The sequence below is a fragment of the Cebus imitator genome, unplaced genomic scaffold, assembly GCF_001604975.1.
Source record: "Cebus imitator isolate Cc_AM_T3 unplaced genomic scaffold, Cebus_imitator-1.0 Scaffold377, whole genome shotgun sequence".
Lineage (NCBI taxonomy): Eukaryota > Metazoa > Chordata > Mammalia > Primates > Cebidae > Cebus > Cebus imitator.
The window spans coordinates 1,313,922-1,338,717 of NW_016107692.1; the positions used below are offsets into that span (position 1 = coordinate 1,313,922).

Genomic DNA, 24,796 nt, shown 5'->3' on the forward strand with positions numbered 1-24,796 from the left:
AAAAAAAAAAAAAAAAAAAAGAAATGATGACTTATCTTAATTTTATATCGATAGAAAACTATGTAAAGACTAACTACTGCTTGGTAGATGGTTTATTAAATTTTTCACTCTCCTTCATTGTTATTTAGATTATAAATCAACACAGACTCATTTATGGCATAAGTTGGCAATATAAATATACAAAAATTCTTAGACATGTTTATCATTTTCACTCAGATGGGATCTATTTTTAAATATCAGTAATACTTGGTAAAAAGTTTACCATTGCAAGATGGTTAGTAGTACCAATATATTGAAAACATTCAAAATGATCACATATAGGGGAAGGTTTAAACAGATTATAGCACATTCATATGATGGAATTTTATGTGGCTATTAAAAGTGAAGACATAGAAAAAAGTTTTAAAGCAATACCAAATACATGCATTTTTAAATATTATCGGTAGAAAATTTTAATTTTTATGAAAGAAGTGAGAAATACATAGTGAGATTTAACAGATATTAAATTTTACAGTTTGAAATTTTCCAAATTGGGGAATAAGATTTTAAAAATAATGTTCTAAGACAATTATTTATTATGTAGTCCCAAAGATTATTATATCAAAAAGTAACAGTCAGTGGATAGCTTTAAGAACATCCCATCCGAATCACTCTCCTTTCTTCTTTCCTCCTTTTCTAGTGGCAAACCCTATCCTGAAACTGTTATGTTTGTTTTCGGTGTTGTATATATAATACAATTTTGAAATTTAGAATTACATAAATGGTTTCATACTGTAATATCAGCTTTTCTATTCAATTGCTTTTAAGCTTGAAAAGTAAGATATATAACTTTAACAAAGCATTTTGAGGGGGGGATTTATTTTTTTGGAGGATCAACTCACCATTAGTTTTAGGCTTCTACTGATCCCTACTAATCTATGAGTGAGAAGTTGCTTCATTTAACTTGTTTGTATGAGTGCTCTATTTCACTGAACTCACACAAGTGCATTAAAATCAGTCCATGGTACTGGCGAGGTCACACAGAAACTGTCCTGCACTCACTACTTTGGATCTCTTCTCACAGAGGACTTCCTTGACCACCTGTAAAAAAACAGCTGACCCCAGCTTCCCCATCACTATCTACTTCTCTACATGGGTTTATTCATAATCATAGCACTTAGCATCACATGGCATAAGCACATAGGGATCAGATAACCTTTATATGCTGTTCGTTGCTGTATCATAGGACCTAGAATAATGCTTGTAACATAAGGAGCGTTAACAAACATTATCAAATCAGTGGATGAATGTATAGAGTACAATAAAGGGAATGGAATTCTAAGTTAGATTTCAATCTATTTGGATTCTATCCATAGATCCCATGATAAAGTGGCTTTTATCCAAAAATATAGGGGTATACTCTTTCTTATTAAAACATTGTATTTGGAGGTTTTTAATTACCTAGCAAAATAAAACAATTTAAAATACTTAAAATTTTGTATGTCTTCCAACTATCTCTAAACAACAAAAAATGCATTTTGCATTTTATATTTTCAAAAGGATCCATAAATAGGACAAATTGTTTCTAATGTTAAATTTAAAATTTATGAAAATATTAAATTAAGACTAATGTAGAGTCAGTGCTTACAAGAATTAGGTAGACAAAAAGTAGAGAATGGACTGTAGTAACAGAAAGATGAAAGGCCTGGTTTGTCTTTATCAAAAGCAAGTGATATTTTAAATTATCTTATAAAAGACTTTACTATGGTATATTTTGCAAATCAGGCTAAATGACTTGCCAGCAGGAACAGGAATAATGAGTTTTCTTCAGATTATAATGAAAATTTACCTAACGAAATTTACTATCTGAGGGGTCAAATAAATGTAAGTTGTCAAGGCAGAAAGAAAAGAAAGTAAAATCTCAATGTGATATCTCTATCATGTCCATCTCAGATGCTTGGCTACAAGACAGAGTAACTTCGGCATATGTGGAACACTTGCTTGATGATGAAATTAGGCTTCAGGTTTCCAACAGTGTTGGATTCAGTGTGCTAGTTTCCATCCTACTCTACATCCTACATATTCCATGTTAGGCTTTGTGGACTCCATAGCTTCTGTCACAACTACTTAACTGTGCTTTTGTAGCTGCAAAACAGCCATCAATAACATATAAGTTACTGGGCACAACTGTTATCTGATACAATTTTATTTATGCAAACATGTTGCTGGTCCCATTTGGCCCAAGTTTACCAATTCCTGATCTATAGACTGGAAATAATAATGCTGATTTTTTTTTCACAGAGTTGATATAAGCGATCAAATACATGTGAAAGGGTTACTTCATTAACCATAAATTGTGAAATTCTAACATGATGTTCATTAGTATAAATGAAATTGTGACCTTAGACTTCATTCCATGAGTTATTTTTATGTTAAAACAATAAAATGCTTCAGTACCATAGAAAGTAACTTTACTTGCTTTCATGAGATGCCTGATTCTAAAATTGGTTCTATAATATTGGAATACAGAGTTCTAGACTTTTAAATCTATCTTTGAGTAAAACTTTTGATGCTTCAGTTATGAAGAGTATATGACACAAACACATCACTGTATTTTACTTGGTTAATGAAAATCAATAAAAATGTAGGATTAAATTATAAAGGGAAATAAAATTGATGACATTAAAATTAACGATATAAAGGATGACACACATTTTTACTGTGCTACCTTAAGGAGATAGAATGTTCTGAAATGAATTTCCATCGAGTATTAAGAGATGAGGCTATCCATTTAAATAGATTTTAATTCATTCTAAATTATAATTGAAATACAAAGCACATGAGATGACCACATTAAAGAGTCATTGTTGAGCAAGACAGAGCTTGATGGCAGTTTTGCTGCCTGCTAGGGAATGCTGAGCAGAGACAATGGCATTTCTGCTAGGAAATCTGGGAGAGCACATTTTATGGACATCTCTGAGGAGCAATTAAACAAACTGAATTCAATTAGAAATTGGCTTTAAACCAAGAGGATATGAACTTAGCCAGGAGAATAAAGTGATGTATTAAAAAAAAATTTTAAATCCTAGACTTGGAGGCAAGATGTAGAGTATCGCACTGATTCAGATGCTATCTACAATGAGATTGTGTTATCGCTATAATAGCAAATCATTTTAATAAGCAAAAACCTTTAGGAACTATTTCCAGGTCACTGCTTCAAGAGCTGAACTACGTATCTGAGAATGAACCTAGCCAAATTATTTAGTTTTAGAAATTGCTTTTACACCATTTAAGTTATTCTCCTCTTTCTGATCACAATTTCTTTAACAGATGATAGATATACACTAATCTTCCTACATAATACATAGAAACCCACTTTTACTTTTCTAAATTTTAAACTTTTTCTAAATTTTACTTCAGTTGAATACCATAATTGACATGTTTTCCTTGTCTTACTGCTCCCTGTATTAGCCTTGTCAAAATACATAGCATAAATATGTAGTTGACTTTTGAACAACATGGATTTGAACTGTGCAGATCCACTTATATCCAGATATTTTCTCAATAAAAATATTGAAAGAATTTTTGGAGATCTGTGACAATTTGAAAAAAAACTGCGATGAACCATGCAGTCTAGAAATATCAAAAACAGTAAGAAAAAATGTATGTCATTAATACATAAAATATATGTAAATACTAGTCTATGTGTTAATCAAGTGTTTATGTTATCTGTAAAGATTCTGGTCAACAGCAGGTTATCTTAGTAGGTAAGATTTGGGATATCAAAAGTAATACATGGGTTTTCACTTCTTTGGTGTCGGTGCCCCTAGCATGCACAATGTTTAAGGATCCAACTTTATAAGAAACACTAATTTATGAAGACCATCCCCAGAAGACTGTCCTCCTATTATAAACACTTAGATGTGTGAGTAACAAGGATTACAAATTATCTTTTTTTATGTTAACTTTACTGCTAAATAATAGTTTGGACATCGAAAACTATGAAATGGAGAGTGTGTATTTCTTTCTGTTTTTATATTTATCTATTAAATAAATGCTAATGCTCAAATTTGAACATGTGGACCCAGTAGAAATGCTTGTTTCTAGAGTGGTTGATAATAAACTATCTGGTTTAATATTGTTTGTAAAAATATTATTACAATAATATAAATAATTATCATTTGTTATAATTAATTGCAAGATATATTAAAGAGATACTGTGTATAGAAAAATGGTGTTAACCGCCATTTATTGCTAATTGTAGTAGCAATAAAATATATTACTCACTAATGTAAACCATGAATTGTGCAAGCATTTTAGTTGCATTTTTCCTCTTGTACAGCATAATAAGTTTAGGACGTAGGTGCTATTATTATCTCCATTTAAGAAAACTGACTATGACTGGGTGGGATCGCAATCAGTATTTATAGTACTTACAATTAATTCTACAACTGTCCAATGTGAGGACTATCTATCCCACCCCACCTTACTGTTGAAGAAATCAAGTTTCAATAAAAGTTAAAAACCTTAAATGAGTAAATGGCAGAACTACAAATTAAACTCAGGATTCTGATTTCAGAATTAATCTTCTTAGCCAAGATGATATGTAAAATATAATCAGCAATATCAGTATCAACGTGGATATTTATTTAGTTATATAATATTTAAATTAATTATCTTTATAGCTGGCACCATGACATTTCTCAGGGAGGAAACAAATATCTTTGAAAAAATGCATTAGTGAGTTGCTTGGAGATATGATTTGACAACAGAGGTACAAGGATTGCAAGAGAAGATAAAATAATGTTCTGGTCATTTTTCCTGAGAAAATCATTGGGGAAAAGAATATGGAAAAGGAACAGGGCTACAATTAAAGAAAATTTTGGGAACACGAATGTCTAATGTGCAATGTCAAATTGTGTGTTGAGGGGTTAGTAATTTCAACAAATATTAAACTGGATTTTTTAAGCATTCTTACTAAGATCTCAGGAGACATAGAAGACTCCTATTAACATCATCTCTATCTATCTGTCTATCTATTTACCATCTATCATCATCTATGTATTTATGTCATAGGACTACAGTAACAAGATTCCAGCTAATTTACTTACCAGTTTATTTTAACTAGGTGATAAGTTCTCATTCTCATTGCTAGAGATTTCATTTAAATATTCATTCCTCATTCTCTAGAATTGAATGCTATTTTAATCTTACCCAATAATTCCATCTTTGATATAAGTTTCTAATTGTAGATGCTGGGAAAATATAGAAATGAAATGTTTGTGTTAAAAGAGTAATTAAAATATCAAAGTTGTCAAATGGATGATATAGGAATTTGATCAAATTTTAGGTTTGTTAGTAGAATCTGGTTCCATTCCACATTCCAACAGACATGAGGAAAATATATGAAGAGGAAAGAAACCTCTTTTGGTATATTATTCTAGATCTCATATGCTGTTCAGGTTATCAACATCAATTTTCTTTACCTAACAGGATCGCTGATCTGATTCTAAAATTCCTACTGAATTTTAATGGAATTTCACAATTTTTTATGAACTCCATGGGCATAGACATGAGAATTTGATGTCTTTGTTACAAAGTGATTATTTATAACGACTCAGAAGAATAAGATGAATTTGTCTCACAACATGTATAATATTCTCTCCCAAAGTCTCCAATCTGGTTTTCTTTTTGCATTAATGGACAGATTCAACAATTTTTAGGAAATGAAAATATTGTTCATTGTAACAAATTAACTCTTACCCCTTAATAATTGCTTCAAAAGAATGTTGCAATTTAGTAACCCATAGTAATGATCCTAGAACACCACTTAACACCTTTTGAAAACTTCAGTACCTAGAAACAGCTATAGAGTTTAACCTTAAATTTTAATTTTTATGATCTAAGTTTTTAATGATTATTACAATGTGCTCTTTACTGTAAGCACATGACAGAAATGTAATATTCCAATTACTTGAGACTTATTATAGAAGCACTCAATTATACTGCCAAAGTCGTATGCTGTAAGTGTTTTTCAGAAGGGTATAAGTAGTCTGACATTAGCTAGAAACATTCACCTCAGAATAAAACTCTTTACATTCAATGTCTCTTTCAATAAACTTTTAATCATGTAGATTTCAAAAACATGAAAATTGTTATACTTAACACATGCCTTGAATCTGTTATTTTGCCACTGTTGAGAGTTAAGGTGATTACTTTTAAATAATCAAGAATGAAAAGTAGGTTTACAGATTCCAGTATTACTTCTCATTGTATGAATACTTTAATAGATATTTTGATAGTTTATTATTTCTGTTTTCACAGAAAGTAATCTAAATTTGAATTTAAAATTCTCATGTTTTTCCTGAATTACAGATAAATTTTTTATTACCCAAGTTTGATTAAATAAAAAATTCTTCAACATAATTAGGGATGTATCTGAATGCTGGTTTTATATGTTACTTGTAACTAGGCATTATATTCAGAAATAAGGACAGATTTATGTTTTAAATACTACTTGTAAAAATATAAATCAACCCTATTATATACATAATATTTTTGAAGAGAATTTAAACATGTTCAGAATTTACGATAACCAGTCAGACTCCAAATGTCATGGCATAAAAGTTACTACCTCAAGACAACTGCTAATGCAAATATTTTTCTATATCTAGATTTTATTTTGCTTTGCATTGAAAAATACATAGAAGCAGTTAAGCTTAAATATTTATATTTGAACTAGTAAACCATAGCATAGAAATGTTTATATATGCTTTTTTAAACTTTGCTGAGTGCTTGATATATTTGATAAGGCAAGTAGCCTCTAGTCTAAATAAAATGTAAGTAGACCATTGTTACAATGTGAGATATAGAACCATTTTTCTTCACTCTGCTCAGTGCTATCTACAGTATTTCAGACCAAAACTTTTCTTTGCCTTGAGAACAGGAGGCTTTCGTATCCATTTTACTTTCTCTGTGTTTAAATCAGAGTCATATAGTGTGCTTGTCAACAGCACTAATAGTTACTACTTCTTAAAGCTCCTTTTGTTTCTGCCACTGTATTTGGCATTTTCCATGTTATTCTTAATCTTTATATAAGTATTAAGTAAGCAGTATTACCTTAATAATTGTTTTTTTTTTAAAATGCTAAAACTTGGTGTAAAATTATCTCTCCAAGTCTACAACATTATTAGGAGGCTGAGTCAGAATTCAAACTTTGGTCTGTCTCAAAAGCTGTATTGCTTCACTACTGTGCTTTGATTATTTTTGTACTGCGGGCGGGCAATGATAATCTCCTTTGAGATTTCACATATGGCATATGTACTGCTGGAACAAAGGTGTAACAAACATTCTTCTTAAATGGGTGCATTGATAACATTTTATTAGTTCTATGAATAGTTCTCTTTCACTTCCATGAAGTCCATTTATAATTTTAATTAATTAATTTGAAAGGAATTATATTTCCTCCCTGAGTCTTCAATTGTACTCATCAACAATCTCAGTGGTTATAAGATGTTTGATCAGTTCTCTGTCTGAGCTAGGATAAGATAAGGTAACCAGAGTGGCTTCACATCAATTGAAGGGTGCCTAGTAGTAGTTCTAACGCAGGTCCCAGGACAGAATGCCTATATCTTAACAAATAAGAAAAGATAATGCAGCATAGTTTTGCTTAAGAAATATGATGATAAATGTACTCCAGAGAAAAGAATAAATAATTATCTTACTTAGGAATTAAAAGAAAAACATATCAAAATATAAATGATTTTGAAAATATGAAAAAGTAACAGACCACCAAAACCTGGATTCTCATTTCAACTTGGTCATTCCTTCACTGGGTAATGCTGGGCTGTTTGTTCTTGGTGATTGTGTCTCAGTTTCCTTATCTATAAACCAAGGATGTGAAAGTATATCATTATTTCCCAGACTTGTCTGATCATAGGAAACATTTATGGTTGCGGTTAAAAACATAAGCCTAAAAAGCCTGAAGAATTAGAATCCTCATGGGAGGAACCCAGGGTCTGTGTATTTTAGTGAATACATCAATTTACACTGATGATGGAACAAGTTCAAGAAACACAGGAGTAAATTGTTTCTAGAGTTATGGTTTTCAAAATCTGTAATTCTATTTTGTAACTGTGATGAAGTTGCTATAGAGTAGTGGAGAGTGGATAAATTGAATGATTCATGATTGCGAATATTTGGGCTTAATTTAGATTATTTTCCCGAATTTATAAGTTAGTTTTGAAAAAATTGGCTGGGTATATATTTTGTTGTTGCCAAGAGTCCTGAAATGAGGATAGCATGAAAAACAAAATTTTGAGTCAAATTTAAATACAATTACATATGTGAAACATGAAATTCTCCCTGTTTTGTACCTTCAGTAATTCAGAAGGTAGCACTTATTCAATGAAGATACTTCATTCGTAGCCTACGGGGAAACTAAATAAATTGATGGGGATCTGCATTTTCTTATCTTAATGACAGATTAAAGTGAAGTTTTTATTATTTCTAATTCAGTTAGATTCAAGAGAGGCACAAAAGGAAAAAGATTAATAAAATGCATGTTGAATCCATTTCCTTTTCCTATAACAAAGATGTGAGGATGCATTCAGATAATTGATATCAAATTACCAGTGTGTTTTTCTTTTTAAGTCACTGAATAACTGCTTTATAGCTAATGTCCTGAGGATTAAGATGTCACCTGAGCATTGTGCCTGCAATCTGGTCAGCATCAACTTCGAAATTTTACTTAAAGGACTCTAGGATATAGAGAAATTATTTCAGATGATGACATTGAAAGAGACAATTAAGTAGGTCAGATGGCTTTGAAAAACAGAACATTTGAGAAGCTATTTACCAACTTTCCCCTTCATAAAAGCAATTAAGATTATAGAAAGGCAGTGTTAATATAGAAATGGTGAATCCGCTTGAGATTTAATCTTCAATAACAAAATCAAATAACCTAATATAAAAATTGTCTCTTCTATAATTGAGACTTTCAAATTCTCTATAGTATTAAACATTCAGCATATACATAAAGGACTTTAGTAAACAAATTTCCCCCCAAAGGCTTGAAATTTTTGATAAAAAATTTTATCTTCAAGAAATTTTGTTTAAATATTAAAAGAAAATGGTTGAAAATGGATAATATATATAACTTATTAATTAAAATCAAAATAATACAAGTCAGTCATTTGTATCAGTAGAAACACTCATTCTAAGATTTAAAACAATTAAGGATATTAGAATAAAAGAAAGAAGCCCATATAAAGAAGGATAAAGCAAGTAAAAAATTTCAAATGTGTAAAAATAACAGGAAATGTGAAAAAGATTCTGCTTTTATGGCACAGAATGTTTAATGATATAAGAAGACAGGAGGAAGCATTACTTAGTTCCTACTTTGATTCCATCTTCAATCAAAAGATAACTATTTTCACTTTAAAAGTATGGACTAATAATGTTTAAGAGTAAAATGAAAAAATCAAGAAAATAAAATAATCCTTAGGTACTTTATCATTTTTTCAAATGTCCTGGACTACACGAATTATATCATAGTATATTTAAAGAAAGTATAAGTGTTCTTATTAAAGTATGTCCAACTATGTTTGAAAAATCTTGGAAAATAGGTTGGCAGAGAACACAAATAGTAGTAAGTGATAAATACTGGCTGTATTTTAAATGGGAAAAAGGGCCAAATTCTAGAAATTGTAGTTTATTAAATTTAATAAACCATTTAGATTTAATATTAACCTCTGTAAAAATTATAAAATATATTACAGAATAGGTGGTTTGTGAATGTATAGTAAACAAAATGGGGATAAACAGACACAGCATGGCTATACTAAGAAATGATACTATTAATCTAACCACTGATAGGGATATCACAGGACTGTTATAAACATAGTATATATGCTTCTTCTTCTAACAAGGTACTTGAAATAATCTATCATGTTCCTAAAGAAAGGAAATATAAATATGGATTGTTTGGTTGAATAACATTCTATAACAACTAAAAGGATCTCAATTAGTGAGCTAGGCAAACAATATTTATCAAGTGCTGTCCAAACGCTGATATTATGGCATACAATAATATCCCTGCCCTCTAGAAGTTTGCATGTTTAGTTGTATGTTACTGACACTGTGTTTACAATCCTTCAGTCATATTGCATTATAATGGAGAAATGGTTCTAGTTGTATGTTACTGACACTATGTTGAAACACTGGCCACTGACTTCTTGGAAAGCACTTCAGATCTGCAGATGTCACTGATTATGGAATAATATCTAACATATTAAATGATAGAATACAGCAAGAAGATGTCAGTGAACAGAGTGTACACCACATATCACACATTCTTGGATATTCCTTTCATTGAGAATGGTGACTACTTTAAGATCTAGAGATTTTTTACCTCTCTCCCCACCCAGTGCAGTCCCCTCCACCAGCACCTTGAATCTGAACAAGCTTAGTGACTGTTTGACTAAGAGTAATGTCAGATATAAATCTGTACCAATTTAGAGACCTAGGTCTTAAACACTGACAGATTTCTTTTTCTATATTCTGGAATACTGACTTAGGAAAGACAGCTGCAATGCTGTGTAGAAGAGCAAGCAGCCCTATTGAATGGTCTGTAAAGAGGTACTGCATCCTCTGTGTTACAACTCCTACTGAGCTTTCAGCCAACAGCTAGTACCAAATGCCAGTCACAGGGGGAGCTATTTTGGGCAAGGAATCTTCACACCCAGTTTGTGCAGGCTGACCCTGAAAGTCAAAAGACAAGCTGTTCTAACAGCAAAGGCTTCCGCAGATTGCATATTTATGAGACAAATAAATTGTTGTTATTTTATGTCATGTTTTTTTTGTGTATCTCTCTTTCTTTATGCATGTCTCTCTCTCCTTCTCTCTTGCACGCTCTTTCTCATGCACACACACACACACACACACACACACACACATTTAAGGTCACAAATTCAAATGTATAAAGTAATAAATATTTAATTATAAATACAAATAAATATTTAGATCAACGTATTTTAACTAGCTGTCACTTCAATACAACCAGCAGTGCATAGAGTAAAAATTTCTATCGCCTATACTTTTATTTCAGGTAAATGATTTGGTTAAGACAACATGATAGTATTATTAGAAAGATTAAGGGCTAGGATTAGCTCAAAGTGATCATGTTGTGACAAGATCTTCCAGGTATAAACCAGATGCTTTAGGTTAAGCTACACTTTGGTTTTCCAAGCTCACTTTCCAGTACGCTTACCATGTTACGACTTAGTGCCTCTATATATGTATGTAAAAATTTTTAGTAAGATAATTGCTAGAAAAAATATTTGAGGAGGTGATAGGCAGTGTGTGTGTGCTTCATGGCCTTATTCAACCAAGCACTCTGTTCTTGGTTTACTGCTAAATTCTCCTTGGGTCTTTAGATTTTATAAAGGTTATTGTGAGTTTTTTCTAAGGGATAGAAAACGTAGCACTCACTATGTGTCTTGCCCTATATTAGGCAGGATTTTGTAATGATGGAGCTAACATACTAAAAAAAAACCAAAAAGATGAAGACCAATTATATAAAAATGGTAACTAGAATAAAACAGATAGACAGGCCCTAGTGTGTGATGTTACCCTCCCTGTGTCCATGTGTTCTCTTGTTCAACTCCCACTTATGAGAACATGCTCACATGTATGCCTATTTAACAAACCTGCATGTTCTGCACATTTATCCCAGAACTTAAAGTATAATTTTAAAAAGGAAAAAAATATTTACTTGAGTACAAATAAAAAAGAGATAAGTACCTTGAAAGAGAACATAAGGAGAGAGCACCATAAATTGGGTGGTTAAAAAAAAATTGAAAAGCTCTGAAAAGGGAATTTTCAAGATGAAATCTGAGGTATAAGAACCAGGCAGGGCAGGCCTATAAAGTTTCTCCTAGCAGTGAAAAAAGGAAATTTTATTCCAGGTAGAATGATCTTGACACTGGAAGATTGTAAGGAGATAAAAATGTAGTGTCCTTGCTACTTAAAAAAAAGACGAATATAGCTTGGGCATTATATGTAAGCAGAAGTGTGGCACGAGATGAACTTAGAGAGGGGAGCAAGAATCCGATGAGGTAGGGCACCGTGGGCCACGATTAAAAGTTTGGATTTCATTATTTGTGTTATGAGAAGTAACTGGAGTTAAATATTTTTTTCCATTTGATTTTAAAGGGATACATTTTTTGAAGTATAATTTATTAGAGATAGATTTTTTTGTTATTATACTTTAGGTTCTAGGGCACATGTGCAGATCATGCAGGTTTGTTACATAAGTATACATGTGCCATGGGGGTGGTTTGCTGCATCCATCACCCTGTCATCTACATTAGCTGTTTCTCCTCATGCTATCCATCCCCAATCCCCTCACCCCTTGCTGTCCCTCCCCTAGCTTCCCCACCCGACAGGCCTCTGTGTGTGATGTTCCCCTCCCTGTGCCTGTGTTCTCATTGTTCAACACCCAGGAAACTGACACGAGAACGAAAAACCAAACACTGCACGTTCTCACTCATAAGTGGGTGTTGAACAATGGGGAACACAGGGAGGGAAACATCACACACCACACACCGGGACCTGTTGGGGGGGTAGAGCTAGGAGAGGGGTAGCATGTGGTTGGGGGTTTGGGGATGGATAGCATTAGGAGAAATACCAAATGTAGATGACAGGGCGATGGATGCAGCAAACCACCAATATGGCACATGTATACATATGTAACAAACCTGCACGATCTGCACATGTACCCAGAACTTAAAGTATAATAAATAAATTTAAAAATATATATGTAAATAAATAAAAGAAAAGACTAGGCCAAAACTATATGCTTTACAAAAAAAAAAGATGGCAGGGAAAAGGGAAATAACTGGTTAGGTTTGAGATCTGTGTGTTGAGGGTATATCATCGGCTGAATTGTGCCCATCTCTGCACTCCCTCCACCCCATTTGAAGAGGCAGCAAGAGGTCAGCTATGTGCAAGCTGGAGAAAGAGGCCCCAGAGGAACCAATCCAATAGGCAACTTGATATTAGACATCTGGCCTCCAAAAGTGCAAAAAAAAAGGAATTTCTTTTGCTTAAACCACCCACATTGTGTAATTTTATTATGATGGCCCTAGGAAACTTATACAAAGTAGAACAAACAATATTTGTCAAGGGATTAGGTGTAGAGTGATAGAAAATGATCAGCAAGCATCATTCCCATGTTTGCCAATTGAATAACTAGGTGGATAGGGATGCCATTTCCTTAAACAGAAAGACTAAGGGAAGAACACATTTCTTTGGAGTAATCAGGAATCTTCCTTTAATTACCCTGAATCTGAGATGACTGTGGGGCATATTTAGTAGAGATATTAATCATGGCAGTTGATTATTTAAAAATCTAGAACTCAGAGCAGATATCCTTGTTAAAGGGACATACATGGGGTGCCTGTTCATATGTGTGTATGTATGTATACATTTTTATAGCGATATTCTATATTAGGAAATGGATTAGACCACCAAGGGAGAGGTGGTGGAGAAATAAGGGAAGCACATCCAACACTTATCTCTAAAGCAGCCAGCATTTCAAGTTAATGTGGAAGAACATGTAAAAGACACTGAGAAAAGTCTCAGTGTCTTCTAAGTGATCAGTGATGTAAAAGTCTATCTGGGAGAGTATGATAAAACAGAAACCAAAATAGAAGTGGTTTCTAAAAGGAGGGCATTGCATTTAAAATGCTGCTGAAATTTGGAGTAAGATGAGAAAAACATTTATCCCTTTAACTTGGCAACATGAAGGTCTTCGGTGATTTTTGACAAGAATTTTTCGGTGGAATTGTGGGGGTGGAAGACAAAATGGATTGAGAAATGAGAGGGAAGTGAGGAAGTGAAGTGAATGTGGCAGCTTTTTAAAAAAGATTGTTTATGAAGGGGATTTGAGAAACAGGTTGTTTATCAGAAGTTTTTAGACAGGGAGTATTACTGTAAAATATGTATGCTGATCGAAGTGGTCCAGGAGACAGGGAGAGAGTATTCGTATGAGAGCCGACAGAAGTAAGATCCAAGTTACCTGTAGAGGGGGTGTTTTCTTAGACAAGGGCAGCATCTCCCTGGAGATATGAAGAGAGGAGAAAATGGGTGAAGGTACAATCAGTTTAATGAATGTAAGGTATTTCCCATCTAATCACATCTGTTTTGTAAATAACAAGTGAAAAAAGGTTATCACTTATAATTCGAGAGTTGAGAAGCATTTTTAATAATCAAAGTTACAAAACATTCATAGGATATAACAAGATAGGGAACTTATAAGTAATAGTCTGTGTGGTGAGGCCATGAGAACCTGGTGACTGTAAATTTACAGGGACATCTAACTGCCTGAGAGTGTGAATTTCTTCAATAATGCTCTGCTGCATGGGCCCCGGATCAGGGAGGGCAGTTGTCCATTACAGTAAGCATGGTGATTCAGCCAGGAAAATGTAGTAGACAGATGAAGATTTTTGTAAGCAAATTATTATAACGATGGGTATGGAATCCATGGGGTATGCATTAGTTACCTACTTCTGCATAACAAATTATCATCAAATTTAGCAGTTGGAAGCAACAAACATTCCTGACCTATAATATCTGTAGGTCAGGAGTCCAGAAGCAGCTTAGCTGCTTGATTCTGGCTCCAGTCTCTCACAAAGCAGTAACCAAGATGTTGGCTGGACTGCAGTTCTCTCAAGACTTGAGTAAGGAAGCTTCCATTTCTAAGCTCACTCATTTGTCTTTTGATAGGTCTCAGAAGGGCAGACTCACATGAACCTCTCTATTCAGGACTGTATCACAACATGGCATCTTGTTTACTGGCAAACAAGTGGTCTAAGGAAGAGTAAAAGAGCCCCCAAGATGAAACAGTCATTTTATATCGTAACATCCCATTGCTATTACCATATTCTGTTTGATAAAAGCAAATTTCTAAATCTAGTCCACATTCAAGAGAGAGATAATTACACAAGGACACACATACCAGGAAGTAGGGATCATTTGGGTCTATGTTAGAGGCTGCCTACCACAGGGTATAAGGAAGAAAATGAAGATGAGAGCAGAAATTGGTAGTAATCAATAAAATAAAGATCTGAATTTTGTGAAAGACTTGATTTCATGTGGTTACTTAGGAGGTGAGTTTATAAAAGTAGAAGGTTGTAATTAGATAATTGAAACACTAAATTTTAAATATTGGAAGTGGTTTAGTCACTAGTTAGACTTTTTAGTTAAAGATCATAGGGAAATGTGGTTGAACTGGTATTAAAAACAAACAAACAAACCAGAAATAGAATGAAACTAGTGTGTCAGGATAAGACATCTGCATGAGAAGAGGAATGGAAGTCAGGTAGATAGGAAAACTGTGAGCTGGCAGCTAAAACATTCCATGACTGGAAAATATAACCTGGGGGAAGAGGTAAAGCTGGCAAAGGCGGATGCCATGATCTCTACAAAAAGGTGGGCACGAAAGTGAAATGAGGAGTAAAGATGTGAAACCAAAGTGTAGAGTAAGGATACTGATTCTGCCACTGACCCATTTAATCAGAGTGTGGAAGCAGAATACCCATAAATTGCTTCTGTTTGACATAGTTGGAAGAGATGCCATGCCTTCATAAAAGAGCAGGCTTCATTTAACGAAGTGGATAGAGAGAATATTCTCCCTCTTGTTTGTTGGTATAAAGGAGCATGGAGATCCAGAAGGCAAAATGAGAGAATATGGCGGGAAGAGAAATGGTGGAGATAAGTGGATCAGAATTGGTAGGAACAGGGCTGAATATCGACGAATGTTCAGAAATAATGGGTGGTCCAGAGACTTCATTACCTGGTGTTGATAAAGGTCAGCAGATGTGCTGGTCCTGGCAGCTTTAGTTACTGTCATCATTAATGGTAAAGTCTGTCTAAGAAAAGAAAATTATTAGAGTGGGAGAATAATAAAAATGGAAAGGACTGTCTGTACATCAGCAGATGATAGCAAGGTGGGAAGGGCAAAGCTAGTAAAACTATGGAGGTGTTCAAATTATGATAGAATAGAGAGGCATTCCCAGCCTGTGAGTGAAAAAACTGATTCTTTCTTGTCTAGGATTTTGTTGCATTTTTCTCACCCTGCTTCTATTTCTTGTGAGACACCCTCTGTTATTTAGAATATGTCAGGAAGAACATTAGACATTACTCAATCAAGCTCTTTTCTGTGAGATAACTGAAGTCCAGAGAATTCACAGCTTCTTGTCCTTAATGAGGAATGAAGAATCTTGATTTCTAGTATAACTGAAATTTCAGAGATTAAAGATAATGATGTAAGTATAGTAACTTTACATGAAAAACAAAGTAGTTGAAAAAGGATAAATTTAGAAGTAAATTTATGTTTCCTTACAAAGACACATTGTCAGCTTTTAAACTCCATATTTTCCAAGATGTTGCTACAACACACAAATATGACATTATGTGTTATCTACTTAGGGCATTTCCTGAATGCCACCAATGAAACCTTGAAAATTGATGGCCAAAAGCATTTACCAACTGTTTTTTAACTTGTATCATTGTATAGGGGAATAGTGAAAAAAAATTGAAACCTGATGTAACTGGGATTTTTGGACTAAATTTAACCTTGCATTTGTCTAACATGGAATAGGGTTACACTTGAACGAACCCAGGATAGCTGTTCTATGACATCTCCTTTAACCCCAACTCTATCCCTTTATTTTTTAGTACTTTTATGTACTTTCTATTCTGGGATGTCTAGGTAGAATATGACCAATTTGTTTTTATACAGTTACTAGAGGAAATACAGCTTGGTTCCTGAGATACTTCCTTTTTTAATAATAATAATAATAATAATAATAATAAGGAGGAGTCAGAGAAGAAGAGGAAGAAATTGTTTCTGTTTATCGTAAATATGCTAATTTTAAGGGTAAGTTAAGTACTCATAACAATGTAATCTTGTAATATTTTGATCATTTAATTAACATTCCAAAAACTTTGTGTGCGTGTGTGTGTCTGTGTATCTCCCATATATATATATAGTACTTTTTTATTAAATATGCCTTAATTTTTTATTATTGGGGATATGTATATATCTAATATATATAATATAATATATATGTGGGTATGTATATATCTAATATATATAATCTAATACACATCATTTATGTGTGTGTGTGTATATATATAGGGGATATGTATATATCTAAATACCAAATACTAAAAAATTAAGGCATATTTAACAAGAAGTAACCTACAAACTTATCTGTGCTTCTTAAAGCCTTACTGAAAATAACAAGTTACAGAATTTAGAATGTGGTAATACAGTAATACCAGAAAGACTATAAGAGAAAAACCAGAAAACACTTTCTACAATTAACCAAGCATATTCTAGAAACATTCTTACTAAATAGAATTGTGCAATGATACTGAATTTTAAACAATCATCCCGGAGTATAGGGTTATTCTCAAAATGGAGGGACTAAACTTAAAACACACAAAAAGGTGAAAAATAGAGATAAATTATACTTAGAAACCTCATTATTCCAAAGTAATCTTAATAAAATGAATTAATAGGAGAGATAAATTTGAAAGCCTTTAACATTAGATACCTCAGTCAACTAAAATACAATACCCCTCTATATTTTGATGTGCTAACACTGGCCTCTCCATAGTCCTTTCGTAAGTCACCAAGGAAACTTACATAATAATCAGTTTATACATTAATCTGGCAGTTTTGAAATGAAATGCATTACTTTATCAAAGAGAAATACAAAGCAATGTAGTGAAACTTCCCAACCAAATATATGTGTACCAACTGAAATACACATATACATATTCTATATATATGTGTATGTGTACTTACAAATGTGTACATACATACACACATGTATAAAATGTATGTATATGTGTATATACATAAACATAAACACACTTGGACTTGTGAAAGAGACCAATGAAAGCAGATAATAATTTGAAATGGTGATTTTAATATGTATTAAATCATAGAAGTGGACCAACATCAATAGTACTGAAAGGACAGAGTGCTGAGGATGTATAAACTGCTGTTCTCTTTTTGCTTTTGGGTCAACATGTCAGCAATGCTTTCACATGGAGCATCTTGCAGACATGAAACAAAGTGGTTCCCCCTTGGTTTGCCTTTGGATTGTGCTGTTGTTAGTGTCCAGAGACCAGATTGTCCATATAGGGTTCTTTTTGTGATACTTGATTATAATCCCCTGAGGAAGTCAGACGAGCCTGGGGTTGCTGGAGACTGTGTCTTGCTTGGCATATTTATCATCCACAAATCATCTGCTATAAATATATCTCAGCAAGATCATCATCAGACCAGCTCGGTCGCCTGCAATTTATGAAGGTTATGAGAAACAGTGTGAAGGGTGAAGCGCTTTATTAAGGGTGGCTTTCTTTTCTGACCCTGCCCTGCATTCTACTTGAATATAAATGATCCTAGGAGTAAGTGGTCCTTTCCATTTAGCATTAAGACTTTTAAATTGTCCCTTTCAACAGTTATTCTTATGCCACTGTGTCATGACTAAGAATTTCTAAGAAACATCAAAATCAAGTGTTAAAAGATAATATGAGAAATCACTACATGAAAAATAGAACTATAACTGAATCTCACATTACATTATTTCCTTTTTATGTATAAACCATCCAGAGAATTTTTTCTCTATTTTTATTCCACATCTATCATGATTTTTTTTTTCATCTGGGTAAAGTAACAGAACTAACTAAATTGCCTTGCAAAAATCATCATTACAATCTCCAGGGAAGTTGAAATAGAGATGTTTTTCTCCTTTGTGTTGCTCAATGTTCTTTGTTTTTAAAAGAAAATATGTTTGCTTAAATGATGTTTCAAAATTTGTTCTGGACATAAACCCTATTTCCTTTTAACATTTCCTTAAATGAATAAAAAATATTATAAGGAACCAAAATGCCACAAAACCAAAATGCCACCCAGGTTGCTCTCTTGCCGGTGATTTGTTACTGGGAAAATAGTTAAAGCCTGCTGGGGAATGATTAACTGTTTGCCTAACAGAGTGTTATTGCAGGCACTCGTTTAAAAAGGGAAAGCCTTGAAGAGAGTCACTCTATTAATATGTATTAAGAAGTAAAGGGCCAATTACAACATTTCAAACAACTCCAGTGGATAAAAGACCATCAACATCTTCCTGCTTTCACTATCAGCCTCTTTTAAAATGGTGTTCTTGGCTATCCACAATCGCCCCGGGGGAGAGAAACAACAAGCGGAGGAAAAAAATGCAAAAGAGTGAGGAAAACAAATGATGGAAAATTGCTTTATTCAACTTCACCTGCCGCTGGAAAATGTCACCCTCAAGAAGATTCCAACACTTTATATCAATTGCCCATTATGGTTTCCTCCCACCACATCACTGCACTATTTTAGCACTTGTTTTGCAAACCACCAACTGCGTTTACAAGTAGAGACATAATCAGGAGGAGAATGACCTTTTGCAGCATGTATCTGAGCTAGTTTATCAAACACTTCGTCAGCCAACTGTCCAGGAGGCAAAATGACTGGTAGATGGTGGATAGACAGGCAGATAGATAGATTAAAAGGTAGGGAAACTTATCTCTTTTCCCTTCTATATAATTTGGTTGTTTCTCTTCACCCCTTTTCTCTTTTCTTTCCACTCCGTCCCCAAACCTGTTACTAAGGAAACTTGAAAAAGAATCAGATACATTAAGACTACAAAACAAAAGTTTAGACCCGGAAACCATGATTCCATTGCCAAGCAGAAAGCAATGCAAGAGCCCAACCTCAGTCGCCGCACCGCGGTCCTGACAAAGCCTGTATGGAGCCAGAACAAATAAGATGTTAATTGCAGCCTCCCAGAGAAAAACTACTATTGTTCCAGCGAGAGACACGCAGCAGCTCGGGAGCTGGGATGTGCCCCCTCCACTGCGAACTGGATCAATTCGGAATCCCGGTGCTGAAATGACAGCTCTCTGGCTGCGTCAGGTCCCTGCTGAAAGACAGAAAGAAAACGACGATCAAGCCCTGCATTCACTTCCCACCCTTCAGAGTCCCCTTCCCATCCTCCGCACCCCCCTGCCTTGCCTCCTAGTGCGTTTCTCTTACAGTTGGTCGCCGCCAGCCCCAGCGGTGGGAACTGAGGATGCAAAAACCTCCCAGACGCAGAAAATACCGCTTTCGGGACGTGCTTGGGTTTGAGCAGCCGTGACGTGCAGGCGCACCGCGGCCCTGGCTGGAGCTCCTCGGAGCCCCCTCCCGCCTGCCTCTCCCCCGCCCTCCCGCCGGGACTCCCCCCTCCCTCCTTTCCCACCTCGCGGCTCCCCTCGCCTTCTCTCTCACACTCCCGCCCGCGCCCCCGAGAGGCAGAACTCCGGGAAGTCGCGGCGGCCTTGCCGCGCGAGCCTCTGGCGGGCGGCAGTGCGCACCGCAGCTGTGCCAGAGAGGGGCGCGCGGCACCCGGGACGCGAGCGCCCACGAGCACGCGGGAGGCCGCCGCGCAGACGCAGACGCGCTCCCGTGGCACGTACAACCCCCCCACCCCCGCGCGCGCCCGCGCGCCCAAGGGAGAGCGAGCACCGCGCGCCGGCGCGCACACCCGAGACACAGCTTTACTATCTCGCTCCCTCTCGCGCCTCCCTCCTCGCTGGGCATTCAAACAGCTTTCCGACATCACCAGCCAAGGATTTTTCCCCCTCTCCTTAGTCGCCGTCCGTCCATCAGTACCTGCAGGGGGGAGGAGGAGGAGGAGGGAGGAAAGCAGAAAGAGGAAAAAGCATGAGCTTGAGCCTTCTGATCCGACCACGAACATTCCTGTCATAAACCCACCGCCCCAACAAATCTGCCATAGCAGCCGCCGCCGCCGCCACCAGTCACTTCTCGTCCCAGCGCTTTCTTTGCTTCTTGGCTAATCGGTTTGTTGGGGGTAGATTTTATGAAACAAATCTTCGCTCTTAAGCCACTTAACATTTTGGGGGGGTTCCATAGAGTCTCCCTTGGGGGGGCTTCTCCCTCCCTTAGTCCCCCTCGGCTTGGAGGTTGGATTCAGTTGGATACGGCGCCAGGCTCTGGGCTCCTAGTGGCTTTTCTTTTTTTTTTTTTTTACTGCCCCTCCTTTGGTCTTTGGTCTCCCCCCCACCTTTTGCTTTTCGTATGTGTGCGTTTTTAAAAATAAATCCTGATTTTGGAAGCTGAGCCGGGGAAAATGGGCAACGGTGATTGGGACCGAAGGGGAGTCTCTCCGTCACTGTTGCTGGGACGCGTGCCTGTGCTGGTGTCTTAGAGCAAGAGCCTCCCTGAGCTTTCGGAGTGGAAGGTAAGGAAGGGGGTCCGGGGGTCACCTTCTCTCTGCTGGGGGTCTCCCCCCGTGAAGCTTTGGGCTTGATGTTTGAGAAGGGAGGAAAAGGAAAGGAAAGGCTGTTGCTGGCGGATGGGGAGGCTGTGAGCAAATCCGACTGTCTAAACGCCGCAGTTGAAAAGTTAGAGAAGTCTGGTTTTCAAGAGAGGTGCTGGGTCGGAAGGAATAAGCAGAGAGACCTAGAAAATCTGGCAGTTTTGCGTGATTGGGGTAATTTTATGGGGGGAAAATTTTAGGTTAAAAGGAAGTTAAGAAAAGGCAGTGGGTCTTCTACTGGGGGGAAAAAATCTGTGGAGTGATGGCGCCGTCTATGTTCAACTAAACTAAAGTGTCACCCAGAAAATCAGTTTTGAGAATAGCTAAACTCAATGCTGGTTTGCTTCTCAGCAAGAGGTAAATAAATAAATAAATAAATAAAACATCCTTGACACCTCCGTGGCCAGCCTTCACCCCCGCCCCCACCCCTTCTTTAAGAGGGAAATACAGTTTTTTGAACGGGCCCTGCAGTCTAATGGGGGGTGGAGGAATGATTTTTTTCTTATTATTTACAACAAAACAAGACTCTGTACTCCAGACCGATTAAAAATAAAGAGCATTATATTGAGGGCGCTCTCTTGAGCAGGAATTAAAGTGAATTCAGAGCTATTTCCTCATTCTTTCTGATCATTGATGAGCACGGCATTGCAGACATGCACTGTCAAATAAATGGAAGCAAAAGTACCAATTTCATTAAGAAAAGACATACGACCTCTTTTTGAGTTCCTGATTAGAAAATGAAGCCCCCTTTCATGGATGGAATTCCTAATTTAGACTCTTATTGTCACATTGGCTCTCAACGCCTACACTCTATCCTGAAGAACACTGCGCAGACCTGCATTGCCTGCAAAGTGCTACAGCAAAAAAATAGGAAATTATTTCCAGAATTTCTTACAACTTTCTCTGTTTTTTTTTTTTTTAACCTTTAAATGCTCATTGGCTTTATTTTTCCGTGAAGAAAATGCATTATTCATTGAGCTATTTGCTTGAAACAGAGAACACTGTTTTGATGGTCCCAGCAGTTCTGATGCTATTTTAAACGGCTGCTATATAGAGATTTAGAGTTGGGGCTGTGTTTGCCTATATCAAGACATAGAATTTGAATTATAATCTGGAAAATGCAGATCTATCTTCAGGGACTTCGGTCACTGGATTTGGTGTGCATGCGTTGGTGTGTGTTATGCAATGGGAAGGAAGAGGGTTTTATCCTTTGGTTCAGAGAAGACCCAGGCAAAGGCATGAAAACTCTTAACTATCTATATGTCTGTATGTCTGTCTCTGTTTACAGAACAGTGGAAGAGACTGCAGCCTAAAGAATTTTAAAATATACTTGGCATCACTTTTATCAGCTCAAAGGCTAAACAAACAAACAAAAAGCAGTGTCATTTATTCTAAGAAATAACTTCTTAAAAGTTAAAGCTGAAAAGTATTCAAGTTATTTTTGGATAACAACTTAACAGAGGTAAATATAACCAAGGACTACTTTATTATCCAAGGCCAGGGTTGAAATTTAAAAATAAAGAAAAAGGAAAGAGGAGCTTCGGAGTTGTTGTTGGAAAGGGAGCAATTCAATAACTGAAATCTGCTAGGGACAAAAATGCCAATGTATTTCATTACCATGTGGAAACCTTAAATTACAGTTGATAATTTTTCAAAAATTAAAAGACTGAGGCCAGCTCAATTAGTATGGCTCTGGAATTTTTTTTTTACTGACATCACCTTTGGATACAGATACTAATATAGTGATCCACTTTATGTATCCCAAGAGGGCATGTCACATTGAAATGACTGCCTTAAATCCTGGTTCTTAACGGTAATGTTGAACAACAAGTTTCCCCACTGTATTTATCCACCTATGCCCTTTCTCAAATGATGCTTTTAAAATTAATTAATCCACATGAATGCCCATGTTTTTGCAAAGGAATTTCTGAGCAGTTCACATGGTGGCCCCTGCAAAGGCAAGTGGGGCATTTGGGAGATGACGTTCTATCTGTAACAAATTATCATTTGTGCTTTTAAAAATGTAGCCATAATTTATCATAATTACTTCTCACATTTAAGATAAGAGAAATAATGTGATGACAGCTGTTCAAAGATTATCAGATGAGATTTTGTGTGATGATGTTTACTGCAGGCAGAGGACAGCGAGAGAAATGGTTGTATAGACTGTAGGCTGATTAATAATATTTTGACAATTAACATTTAGATTACGATGTTTTAAAACTCCATGTTTTCCCTTTTCATTCTATAGGATGATAATGGACATGGAGGAAATCCTGGTAGATAAGTTAGGGTTTTCCTATTAATAATCTATTAAATGTTATTTCTAAATTGAATGTTGCGAATTTGACCATTGTGAATGGCCACATGAGGGCGCTGTTCACACAGCAACATAATTTTTCCGTGTTGCAAAATAAAAATTACCTGCCCTTCTTTTAAAAAGGGTTTTTTGCTGAAATCTTGAAAACAGCTGGCTGTAATATTGAAAGGAGTTTATTTTCTTAATTCGTGTAGACTCCTACTTTCATTTGACTTTCATTGCCATTTTTACAGGCCAAATGACATAGGATGAAGGCTGTTCGTAACCTGCTGATTTATATATTTTCCACCTATCTCCTGGTTATGTTTGGATTTAATGCTGCCCAAGACTTCTGGTGTTCAACTTTGGTGAAGGGAGTCATTTATGGATCGTATTCTGTAAGTGAAATGTTTCCCAAAAACTTTACAAACTGCACTTGGACGCTGGAAAATCCAGATCCAACCAAATATAGCATTTACCTGAAATTTTCCAAAAAGGACCTTAGCTGCTCTAACTTTTCACTCCTGGCTTATCAGTTTGATCATTTTTCCCATGAAAAAATAAAGGATCTTTTAAGAAAGAATCATTCTATAATGCAACTCTGCAATTCCAAGAATGCTTTTGTTTTTCTACAGTATGATAAAAATTTTATTCAAATACGTCGAGTATTTCCAACTGATTTCCCAGGATTACAGAAAAAAGGGGAAGAAGATCAGAAATCGTTTTTTGAGTTTTTGGTATTGAACAAGGTCAGCCCAAGCCAGTTTGGTTGCCATGTATTATGCACTTGGTTGGAGAGCTGCTTAAAATCAGAAAATGGGAGAACAGAATCATGTGGGATCATGTATACAAAATGCACCTGCCCTCAGCATTTGGGAGAGTGGGGGATCGACGACCAGTCGCTGGCTTTGTTAAATAATGTGGTGTTACCCCTGAATGAGCAGACAGAGGGCTGCCTGACCCAGGAGCTGCAAACCACCCAAGTCTGCAATCTTACCAGGGAGGCCAAGCGACCACCCAAAGAAGGTAAGCTGCCAAAGGAGAGGGGAAGGTGGGGGGAGGGGAGCACTTTGGGGATGGAGTTAAAACGTGCTGT

General features: G+C 35.8%; 1 protein-coding gene and 2 long non-coding RNA genes across 7 annotated transcripts in view; 1 reads left to right on the top strand and 2 right to left on the bottom strand.

Annotated features, from left to right (window-relative positions):
• Positions 1–6,755: 6,755 nt before the first annotated feature.
• Positions 6,756–15,728, bottom strand: LOC119468106. Its single transcript, XR_005196723.1, has 3 exons — positions 15,578–15,728; positions 14,060–14,099; positions 6,756–7,610 (listed from the first exon to the last, which is right to left on the bottom strand). It is a non-coding gene; the product is annotated as an uncharacterized LOC119468106 (long non-coding RNA).
• An 8-nt stretch (positions 15,729–15,736) lies between these two features.
• On the bottom strand, positions 15,737–20,507 carry LOC119468105. Of its 3 annotated transcripts, XR_005196721.1 has the most exons (3): positions 20,117–20,261; positions 19,795–20,003; positions 15,737–16,278 (listed from the first exon to the last, which is right to left on the bottom strand). It is a non-coding gene; the product is annotated as an uncharacterized LOC119468105 (long non-coding RNA). The 3 variants fall into 3 exon arrangements; XR_005196722.1 differs by lacking the exons at positions 15,737–16,278; positions 20,117–20,261 and adding an exon at positions 20,322–20,507 and having other exon boundaries at positions 19,297–20,003; XR_005196720.1 differs by lacking the exon at positions 15,737–16,278 and having other exon boundaries at positions 19,297–20,003.
• A 67-nt stretch (positions 20,508–20,574) lies between these two features.
• ADGRB3 (adhesion G protein-coupled receptor B3) overlaps positions 20,575–24,796 on the top strand; it is a 756,499-nt gene continuing 752,277 nt past the window's right edge. Inside the window, exons 1-3 of one of the 3 annotated variants that reach the window (XM_017507538.2) lie at positions 20,586–21,323; positions 22,690–22,863; positions 23,955–24,726. In XM_017507538.2, the coding sequence (XP_017363027.1) occupies positions 23,970–24,726 (757 nt within the window). In that variant the 5' untranslated portion in view covers positions 20,586–21,323; positions 22,690–22,863; positions 23,955–23,969. Of the gene's footprint in view, positions 21,324–22,689; positions 22,864–23,954; positions 24,727–24,796 lie in introns of all 3 variants that reach the window. The other 2 variants (XM_017507539.2, XM_017507537.2) reach the window with 2 other exon arrangements.